At 40.3% G+C, this 11,347-nt stretch overlaps 1 protein-coding gene across 3 annotated transcripts; it reads right to left on the bottom strand.

Annotated features, from left to right (window-relative positions):
* Nucleotides 1–240: 240 nt before the first annotated feature.
* On the bottom strand, nucleotides 241–9,563 carry LOC131248120 (SH2 domain-containing protein A-like). 3 transcript variants are annotated; one of them, XR_009172147.1, is made up of 14 exons: nucleotides 9,231–9,350; nucleotides 8,124–8,248; nucleotides 7,466–7,651; nucleotides 6,352–6,561; nucleotides 6,156–6,254; nucleotides 5,769–5,846; nucleotides 5,480–5,647; nucleotides 4,866–5,270; nucleotides 4,067–4,350; nucleotides 3,436–3,598; nucleotides 2,453–2,796; nucleotides 1,960–2,259; nucleotides 1,659–1,724; nucleotides 241–411 (listed from the first exon to the last, which is right to left on the bottom strand). XR_009172147.1 is itself a non-coding variant. In XM_058248183.1 (12 exons), the coding sequence occupies exons 1-12, from the start codon at nucleotides 9,384–9,386 to the stop codon at nucleotides 369–371; spliced, it is 2,202 nt and encodes a 733-aa protein (XP_058104166.1). In that variant the 5' UTR covers nucleotides 9,387–9,561; the 3' UTR covers nucleotides 241–368. The 3 variants fall into 3 exon arrangements, 1 of the variants encoding a protein (XP_058104166.1); XR_009172146.1 differs by lacking the exon at nucleotides 8,124–8,248 and having other exon boundaries at nucleotides 9,231–9,563; XM_058248183.1 differs by lacking the exons at nucleotides 1,960–2,259; nucleotides 8,124–8,248 and having other exon boundaries at nucleotides 9,231–9,561.
* Between the last annotated feature and the right edge of the window lie 1,784 nt (nucleotides 9,564–11,347).

Raw genomic sequence — 11,347 nt, 5'->3', positions numbered from 1 at the left:
AATCAGTCCACTCATCTAGTGGGCCAAAAGGCACAAAACATGGGTGGATATGAATGTTTTTTCCCAGGAGTTTTTGAGGCATCAGTTGGTTTCATACATCGTGGCCCAACAGATTAGCGGACCGGCCTTTCTTGGGCCACATAATCTTGCACATGTCATTGGCACATGTGGTGGCATGTAGAAAGGATGGGCAGTACAGATCTGTGGTATTGCTTTGTATCATATTACAATAAAAAAGGCTCATTAGAAATAATAATACATTTCAGTTCTAGGAATTGAATACAAGAAGAAAACCAATATACAAAAAGTATGTTGATTAAAATTTAAAAAAACTACAAACATCATATTTTCAAAGTGAAAATCTGCATCTAGACTTCATCTCCAACAAATTGAGTCACTTGTCTTGTTACCCTGCACAGCCGTTCATCAGTCCAATTACATGGGGGTGTTGTAGGAAGTAAGCAAAGGCTATATGTTTGAATTGCGGGGAGAAAAAACAAAGAGAAGAAAAGAAAAATATAAGATTAATCTAATCATTATTTCCAAAGAGCACTACTAAAACATGGATTCCTTGTTTGGATAGCAAGTGAAAATATCATATTCCTCTAGCAACAGTCGGCTAGTTTCTTGTGCTAGAGAATTCTTACTATGAAAAAAGTTTAATAATTGCCTTTTGAAATCTACATTTTATTTTGTTATCCAAACAAAAAACAAAAGAAATAATCATTAGATAGTTATTACAAATTTTTTTCCTTTTCTTTTTCTTTCCTGCAAGCACCCTAAGGCCATGTTTGGAAACCATGGATTCCATGCCAAACAGTAGAGAATGAAAGGGTTTCTTTGATGTGGTGATTTGTGTTATTTGGATAGTAAAAAATGGTGCATTCCACCAAGCAATCATTCACTTTTACATAATTTGGATTCTTGGCAAAAGAAAATAGGTGAGTATTGTAAGAGGAATATCAGATTTCCACTTGCTACCCAAACAAGTACATAAAAATGGAATCCATGTTTCAATATTTCTCATTGAAATCATCATTTGATAATTTATTGTGTTTTTCCCCTTTCTTTTGCCTTGGATTCCATGTATCCAAGCATGCCCTAAATGAGAAATGCCACAACAATGACCGAGAACATGTGGTACACGTTTATGGTGATCCAGATTGTTGATCTAGGGCCCCATGGTCCATAGTCGAAAACTCATGGTGATTGGACTAAATTGCTAACTCTCTGATAAGTGTGATCTCTGCCTGTTAAGCATTGGTGGTTGTCATCTTTTGCTCATCTTTTGTATCTGGCTGTTTACAAGCCAATAATTAGATGGCTATAGTAGTTAGATCGTGCTTGTTCAGATGACAACCCATGAAATCAATTATTCCAATCACCATATGAATGTGCTATGCATATGTTCATGAACATCCTTGCAGATTTCTTTTTTTCTTTTTTTCTTTTCGAAAAAGAAGAAGAAATCTACAAGGATGTCCATGAACATATGCATAGCACATTCTTGTGCATTTCCTCACCACAAGAAGCACACGAATACACGCCATCCAATATGCCTGCACTTGTGTAAAGACGCACTGGTTCAAGAGCGTGATAGATGCAAACAAACACGGGCATTTGACAAGATGGTCATGTAAGCTCAAGTTTTGACTTACCTTCCCAAATGAGAGAGTTCAGGTTCTGCCAATAGCAAATCTTGAAGTGATTCTCTATTTGTTTCCCTGAAGCAACATGAACGGTGAAAAAAATATAAGAAGTCATGATCATGCAAAAAGTTTCATTGCCTTAATAAAAAAATATATGGGCTAAGATAAAAATCGTAACACGTGGAAATCGAAACCCTGAAAGAAAAGGCTCTATACATTTTGAGTTTTTGTATTCCACCACAACTTCACTGCGATTACTGAAGCAACAACGTGAAGGTTAAGCTAACAAAAAGATGGAAGAGTGGCATACATCTATTTGATTTATCGATTCCCCATCATGAGAAAAGGCCATTTCGCATTCAAGTTGACTTCAACCCTTCATCTGAATCTGATGGGAGAGTCATATTAACTGTCGCTGAGAGAGAGAGGGACAGTTGCTCAATTTCTCTATTCAAATCATCAGGAAAGCCTCCTTCCGCCATGGTCTAAATACGCGAAAACTCGATCCAACTCAAACCCAGTCAAGTCGAATAAACTTGGTCTAGTCTTGAATGCCGATATTGAATATCTTAAATATTTTTTGTCATGGCGAGTTAAGTAGACTGAATCTCTGTCAAATTGAGTTTTGTCAAGTCAAATCAAAATTTGATCAAGTCCAGTTTTTTTGAGCTTTTTAACTATGTTACCCACAGGAAAATAAAATAAAAAAAGAGCGTAGCTAAAATTGTTTAGGTGGAGCATAACAAAGAAAATTAAACAATCATCGGTACAGTTCGAGTTCAATGAGGAAGCCAAGAACCAACCTATCATCAAGAGAGAGCATCCTGTGATGAAGAGCGTAATCAGCACCGACATAGGTGACAACCAGGCTGCCAGAATCTGGGTGAGGCCAGCTCCGTGACGTAGGAAACCTAAGTACAAAAGTTCCCGGTCTTTGGAGCCCTATTGGACCAGTAATTGAAGCTTCTGCATCTTCCTTTGTAATCAACCCTTCTATCCACTTGGGTGATGTGCATTCCCAGACCGCTTTGATCTGATCCCTCGACAAAGCAAAAGCTATGGGATACAACCAATGCCACATCTTATCAAAATTCTCACGAGTGATCTTGTCCTGGCACCTGGCAATTCTTTGCAAAAGCTCCATGTCCTGAAATATTGGATAAGATTAATACTTAGAACAGTATTTTTGAGGGGCTACACTCTTGTGTGTGTTTTCCATCATGTCTTGGGGAGTAGTGACACATTCACCATACATGTGGCACATATTTACATCAATCCAGGCCATTTGAAGTACCTTTCCTAAAATATCATCCCTTATGATTCCCTATCGTCAGATTCATTCAGTTTTGGACCAAAACAACAAGAGTCACCACAACGAAATGGGACCAAGTCAGACCGAATCGGGCAAACTGGTTTTCTTTCCCAGGTAAGTTGCAGGTAATTAAATTCCAAACCATGGACCTATTTGGGATGGAGTATATCCTGGTAATCACATTGATTGGATGGCCATGGCAGTCATCACATGGACTGTTAAAAGAGAACCATCAGCATCCCAGTTCATGGCCAAGATAATAAGGTTTTTGGGTGGTATTCCATCCACAATGAGGCCCAGGTTCTGATTGTTCTGGAACGATGTGCATGTATGCCACACATATGGTGCATGAGTCAGCACTGTTTAAGAAATCTTGGAAAAGGAACATTGTCGGCAAGCAAAGCTTTGAGTGGGGATTGATGAAAGATGCACCCTCACTGGGTGAAAGATTAAAAAAAAAAACTGAGATGCAACCTGTCCAGATAGACTTCTACTAGAGCAACTAGAAATTTTCATGAATTTCTTTTCAATTTCCCGGGCTGCACTTTTCCAAAGAACTTGGTTGTTGCTTCGTGGAATTGCGTTCCAAGTGTCTATTCCTTCTTGGACCAGTCCCTTTGCAATCAATATCTGGTGCCTGAAGAAACAACACGAGACCTATCAAATCACTGTAACTCAATACATTTTGAAGTTCCAAATTCATTTCAAAAGAAAAGAGCAAAGGCATATCTGCAGTCACCAAACTTGAATGCCTCCGCATGTGCCTACATGATACATGTATGTGAGAGCTCGGCTGTACATCACGTCACCCCACCATTAATTTGCACTGGCCCAAAAGTCAGGCCAGTCTGCTCATCAGGTGGGCCATACATGTACAATGAATGCAGACCGTTGGTAATCTCTTTCAACCATCCATTTCTTCAGAATTATGTGGGCCCAACTGATGAGAAGAATGGCCTGATTTGGGACTAACATTGGGCCCATCTCATGAACAGCCCGCATCTCTCACACGTGCCATACCCACACATTTGGGGGCTTTGGATCTTAGGACTGCAAGTGCATATCTGGAAGTAGCATTCCTCTTAGTGAATCCAAATCAGATTACCGATGATGAAAACAACCCGTGTACAAGGAAACCTGCTGTGCAAAGTCTGCCATATCTTGGTCACTAGCAGTAGCTACAATCTCTCTTAGTAATAGAGCACGCTCATCCATGCCTTCTAGACAATATTTGAAAACTGAAAAATCTGAGATGGGCTTTCTAGTATCTGCCATCCCTCTGAAAGCCGAGTTTCTGGCATGAACACTCTCGGAATCAGATGGAATGCTGTCTGTCCTTTCGAGGTTTTCAGGTTTCCCCTCCAAACCCACTCCGAATCCATTCCCATCCTATGTTAGAGCCGAACAAGTGACAAGTCAGTAGAAGTTAAAAAATCATGGATAAAAAATGGATACTCAAGCAGAAAACAATTACAAAAATACAATGGAAACATAAATATTTGAACAAGTATGTCAATTCTAGAAGATGATACCATCCTCAACCCAAGGCTATCTATGGTACCATCTGGTCCCCAGTGATCCAGACTGCTGATCTGATGGGCCCCATGGTGGATGGATAATGCCTAAATGTACTTGATGTGACAATCTTACCCCATCGATTGGCTGCCTGCATAAAGACAGTTAAGAAAGGAAATATGGCAACAGTCCATATTCAACAGAAAATAAAAGACATAGGATGGCTAGGATCTCCAATCTGGGAGTTTTAGGGGCATGTTCCATACATGGTGGGCCCACCATATTAACAGTCTGGGTCACTGAACTGTGAAACCAAGGATACATGCATCTTCTCTGATTGAGGAGCATTCAATACATCATCATTGCTAAAGATAGCAAACATAGGATACCTCCTTAGCAGTTAGGCAACGAGAGCTGTACGCATTGTCTAGATGTTCCGGAACAGTGTTAGCGTAGATCCTAATTGATGATTTTTCATTTCCCACTTTAACACGTTTTGGAGGGGGGCTGTACTTTGACATCCGCTGACTCAAGATCTGTAAGTGGCCATCTCTATTGTGATGTTGTGTTTCAGGGGATCCCTCATCTGCTCCTGATGACTGAGGTCCATCAAGTTGGTGTGCTGTGGATGTCGGCCTTTTCCATAATACAGAAGATGTCCGGCTATTACGGTTCCTAGATATGCAACGAATCTGACGGGAGAATGCTTCAAGAAAAGGATATCTTTCAGTGGATGGTGAGTCAAGAGGCTCAAAATGTACACGAAATAGCCTGTTGTCACATTTGGAAGAAAGCTGAAATGGCAAAAAAGAACAAGTCATTGATGAAGTTCGGTTAAAGCAGCAATAGAAATCATTTTTATTTTTATTTTTTGTAAATGCGAAAGCATATCCCTATACATCTAGGAAATGAAAGGACAATATCCAAAAGGGATTATGGGACAGGTATTAGGTAATGAATTGAGTGGATCTGCGCCAGTGCGATGATTTCTCATGGTAATCACCTGAGATATTTTGAGCTTAAAGGATGCACGGCCATGAAGAAGTTTGATGGGTCGGTCAGTTGAAGGCAATTCAACTCCATCGTAGCTTGTCAGAAGAGGAGCTTCAGCTTCCTCCTTTGGCTTCTCCACTGGCGCTCCATTGTCGGCGTATACAAGTGAAGCAACAAGCTGATAAATAATAAAATAATAAAATAATAAAAAAAGGAACAACAACGGTTATATAAAAATAGAAGAAATATCTGGAATTGATATCCCAATCACGGCTCAGTGTAAAATAGGAGATAAGGACCTCAATTTCCTTGTGTACAGAACGACCAAGGGCATCTAGTAAAATGACATCCAGGGAGAAATTCCTGCGACAAGATGCCTGTAATTCAGTAGAACTGTTAGTTCAGAAAAATCAAGCATGGAAATGAGTGCACCCAAGTGCAATCTCCCATTGCAGGTTAGATTAGAAGTAGAAATCACACAATGGTTGCTGATAAAATTATATGTTTTTACAGTTCAAATCTTAAAATTATCTAATTTCATTCTTTGGCTATTCTTTTTCTTCTTCTTCTTTTTTTTTTTTTTTAAAAAAAAAAAAAAAAATTTAAATAAAAAATTTTAAACTCGTTGCTCATGATTTTAAACTTCGCATATGGGAACTGTCTTGGGAATGAGAGTTTTCTCTAACCTTGCCCCCAACAACGCTCCAAACGCCATCGTCACCTTCTTCAATCTCATGCTTTTCAGAGATACATGAACTATCAATAGATAGTTCTAGCGGTGGGTTCTGCAATTAACCAAACCCATTGAGTATGAAGACATGATATGATTCTATATAGGTAATGAGAAAATGTCAACATAAGGTCCTCTTCCTGTTATTATACCTTTACAAAGTGGTCTGCAATAGATGATGATTTAGGCAAGACTCGAAGATCATGCACATAGCCCTGAAGTCTCTTGTCGCCTCCACCACCACCAGCCAAAGTAATTCTCCGTAAATCATCCTGATAAGACTCATTCTTTGCTGAGTGAGACAGATGTGTCTCTCTGACCAACACTCCGTCAATGTAAAGGCGCATGATGTTTGTAGCCACCTAATGACAGAACATAGATCCAAAAATATTTCACGTTACATACTACAAGAGAACATGGAATGCTAAGTCAAAATTGCATGTTATGTCTTGCAAGAATACCCAGCAACTAAAAAGAGAGTATGCCTGGAATGTTGGAAGCAAACACAGAGATCTGGTAGATTTTGGGGTTTCATGTAATGAGCAATGGATTTGGGTCAATGAGCCAAAAACATTGGGGCTTTTGACTGTTTCGCAATTGTATTCATTTAGGTATTTTCATGCATTAAATGGATAAAAAGGGGGGAAAATCAAGACATTCTTGTAGAAGTGAGGAAAAATAAAAACCTGGGAAAGCCAACAAGATTCTAGTTCTAACCTAAGAGTGAAAGTACTAGGAAACTCCTTGTCCAACCATTATGCATTGTGGAGAATCCACATTCTAGAATGTGTCCAATAGTTGCCTAGAATTCCTTGAACTGATTATTCAGTGTTATGTAGAAATTCACATTCTAGAAGGCATTTGAGATTTCATTTCTTGGCATTACCAAGGAATCTGAGAAAGGGCATTGTGTTTTGTTTACATATTGCTGATATTTTATCTCATAACGGACGAAATACGATTACTATGATAATGGAAAACTATGGTTTGGTATTCTCAGCAAGAACATTCTCCTCATGGTAACCTTCATTTCTAATCTTTCAATACCAAACAAATTAATAGTGCTTTTAATTTTATTGATGCAAAAATATATTGACCCATGACATGCAATGATCATAATTAGATGACATCATCATGACTAGACCTCATTATGTACTTGATGATAAGATTGTGTTTCTGATGAAAAACACTAAAAATAATTGGAAAATTCATCAAATCAGGTGATTATCTCACTTAAGTAAAACTTGTGCTACAATGACGACAAACCTCACATCCAACATGAACCCATTTAGTAAGTGGGCACTCAATTTCTGCAGATAAACATGGCACGTTGGTCCAGGAAGCAGGAGAACGGGGAGCTTCTTCATGCAGGAACAACAATGGAAAGAGTGTTATCTTCTTCTCCTTGTTCAAGACAAGAAAGGGAATGTCACCTTTTATGTCCGGATGCATCTGGGCAACCAAAATGAATTGGATTCAACCACTTTTCCATGAAACCAGAAAAAAAGGAAACTGAAATTGTTTTTGACGATGAAAATAAATTGAAGAGCTACATAGGGAGAGATCATCTTCAGCAACAGAATGAATCAGATGCCCAGGAAAACATGTTTCCTCCTTTTTTCATAACCACAAGGAAAAACACATTACACATTACAGAATGGACCAATGTTTTAAAACCTGGACCTGACCAAGACCTGTTTCTTTCAGCGGTTCAGTCAAAAACAGCCCAGCCGGGGTTCCGACCATCCAACCTGTGATACGTACTTAACTAAATATAGAAAATGGTACTTAATGTGCAGCAACCAGGAGCATTATTCCTAAGGAGATCATTGGTTCGACTTTGCCTAGGTCTAAAACTTTGATATGTCTAATTAAAAAGGAAAAAAGCAGCCAACCAGTTGACCTGCCTGGTCCACTGCCTCACCTGGATGCTTGGACCAGCTAAACTGCGTGGTCAGTACAGATTCTTTCCCAAAACAGGCCTCTAAGTGACCCCCATTATCCTGCTCAGTTCCAGACTAAACCAGTCCGAAGGGCAGCCAGTCAAGTCTGGTTTTTAAAACAAAATGAGAAATATGTACTTTATTTGATGACATAAAATGAGTAGGGAAATAAGTATATAAGGGGAAATGTTGCATCTGCTGTTGGAGTTCATCTGGGTTCATGAGCATCTGCATGTTCCCATAATAAAAAGGGGAAATGTTGCATCTGCTGTTGGAGTTCATCTGGGTTCATGAGCATCTGCATGTTCCCTTAATAAATAGCACAGAGAGAGAGAGAGAGAGTTACTATAGATGCTACATGTCATTATAAGCTTTCACAATAAAAAAGCATTTGTACCCAAGAGAAGCATTTGTACCCAAGAGAACATCAATTCTTCCATTTATCCAAAAACAAACTCAAAATAAAGCAGTGAAAATAGTAATTTGACACTGCTCACAGCTGACGATAAAACAATATCATGAATTCGAGAAACAACACGAAAAACCAGGAACTCAGTATTGTTATCTGCACTGGGAAGTAGCAAAAGGGCTTTCTATTTTCCTATAATGAAAACCGACTATAGATATTATACATTATCAGCATATCCTCAATTAGAAAGCATTTGTACCCAACAAGTCATCGTTCTTCCATTTACCCACAGCTAATTGCAAAAGGAAGAATGCTAGAGAAAACCAGAAACAACAGATAAAAACAGAAAATGGGTATTGTTGCCTCATCAGAAAAGACAGTGCAGATACAGAGAAGAAGAGAAATCAATACCTCCAGATGATAAAAGAATCTCACAAAATCCATGAGCAAACAGTACAAAACAGGATATGGGTATTGTTAAAATAATAGTAATAACAACAGTAATGCAGCAATAGAGATTGACACGGAGAATTTGATACCTGTCCACTGTCAAAACAGAAGAAGAAGAAAAATCATAATATTCAGAAACAACATGGAAGAACAGGAAATGGGTATTGTTGCCTGCATCGAGAGAGAAGATATGAACAAATCGAAATAGAGATGAGGCAGAAATCAAAACCTGCTGAATAATCGTTGCTAGCGGGCAGACAGGTTCGGATAGATAAATCCAAAGGCAGAGAGAGAAGGGACCTTCGACTCGGTCGAGGCCTATCCTGACGTCTTTCAGCGCCGAATAGTCATCGTCGGTTTCTGCGACGGCAGTCTGAGCAGCCATGGCTGTTCTTTTGTCTCTTACAGATAGATGAATCGAGGTGAGAGGGGAGCTTAAACTGCGCCTCTTTGGAGCGGATAGCTTAACCTGCGCACCCCTGGCGTGTTGGATGGGAATGGGAGTTGGGAGGGTTTGGAGGTTTTGGGGGGGAATCAGGAGAGGTTGGTGTTCTCTCTCTTGACGGCTGTTAATTAACGGTCTGTCGTACCGTATATACGGAGTGGGGTACCTAACTTCGGTATTTACATACAGTATTGTCGGCTGTCACGTGACATGCACGTGTGGTAAGGTTTCATGTTCCTTGTGTCGCGACTGATGGTCAACATCAGTATATACCGCCGCATTGTGGAAAGCTTGATGAAGTGATCTGATGATCAGAACCGTTCACTTTGTGTATGATTCTTTATTAGGTAATTTACGAATAGTTACGCTGAAATAATGGTTCTAAAAATTGAAAGAAAATTTTCAATGGATCACATTCAACTTGAAAAATCAAAGGCTAAGATCATTCTTGAAGTTCATTACTGCAGAGCAGTTTATTGATGGTAGCTGTGAGAAGATGGATGGTTTTAGAAATCTGTCCAGCCATACATATTGGCCCAAGAGGCAACGCATGCGGACGATACTAAGTCGCGACATTCGGAAAACGAATTCGTCTCAGCGGAACACAAATTCCAGGTGGGCCATCTTCAGGCGCCAAACGCAAATGCACCACGCGTGCTGACGTGGCATATGCATGCGGGATCTATTTTAGAATGGATGGGCCCAGTCATCGGGGCAGCAAGTATATACAATTAGAATCCACGCCGTTGGTTATTAATTTTCTGTCCACTTCTTCGTGCGCGCGTAAAATACATGTGAATGTACGACGCACGCACTATGTGGCAAGGAGCATTCATCGACAGTCAACCGTAGATGCTGTAGATTCCATACACATGTGTAAAGTCCGCGCGTGTGGTGTACCTCACCGAGTCGGCGAAACGGGGACTACTGGGAAATGGAAGCCACTGTGCTGGTATACGCATTAGGCGGGCCCACGTGTCGATGTGAAAATTGGACGGTTACAAAAATAATAACGATGTCACGCGATTTTCACTGTAGGTAGCCTGAGCAGCAAAAGGCTCCATGTAGGGCCCCCGTCATTTATGTGACATCCACTCCGTTGATCACTCGCACCAGATCATATTAGGATGTGGGATGAAAAATCAGGCCCATTAAAAGCACATGTGGGCCACACGATATTAAACAGTGCCGATGGGGGCATCCACCATCCAAACCTTCCTCGCGCCATTCTATCCAACCCTCCATAAGGTAAGTCCCATCAGGATGAAGGGAAAAGCTTTTGAAAACTTCCCTGGCCTGGCGCACCAGAGCTTTGGATCCTCATCCTTCCTTGGTCTGGTCCACTTGAGCTTTGGATCCTTATCCTATCTTGGTCAGGCCCACTAGAGCTTTGGATCAACCTAATTTTCAGCCCATGTTACAACATGAGCTGGAGCAAATGATAGACGAACTAGATGTCTCATACGTGTCAAGGTGGGCCACACGGAGCTTTTTGTTCCGCATGCTCCGTACAACATGTCGCGCCTTCCTCTATTAAGGTGGGCTGCAGGAGCGTGGAAGTCATTGGCTTCGATGCTTCTTAGTTGTAACGTACCATATGAATACGCTTTACAGGTCAGTGTTCGGAAGGAAGCGGATTGAGTACCAAGTAACTCCGTATGCTATGCTGTACTAAATACACTCTATGGGCCCACTTTGGATGTATGTGTATTATCCACACCGTCCATACGTTTTTCCTGATCATTTTAATGCATGTTCCAAAATTCGAAGCATGTCAAAAGCTCAACCCGGCCACACCACAGGAGGCAGTGAGGAAAATGTTGTACACTGTTGAAACCTTCTTAGGGCCCACAGTGATGTTTATTTGTCATCCAACCTATTCACAAGATTAAACAGACATG

The sequence above is a fragment of the Magnolia sinica genome, chromosome 6 (assembly GCF_029962835.1).
Source record: "Magnolia sinica isolate HGM2019 chromosome 6, MsV1, whole genome shotgun sequence".
Lineage (NCBI taxonomy): Eukaryota > Viridiplantae > Streptophyta > Magnoliopsida > Magnoliales > Magnoliaceae > Magnolia > Magnolia sinica.
The sequence above is the reverse complement of the archived record's forward strand: the minus strand, read 5'-3'. Positions and strand labels throughout refer to the sequence as shown.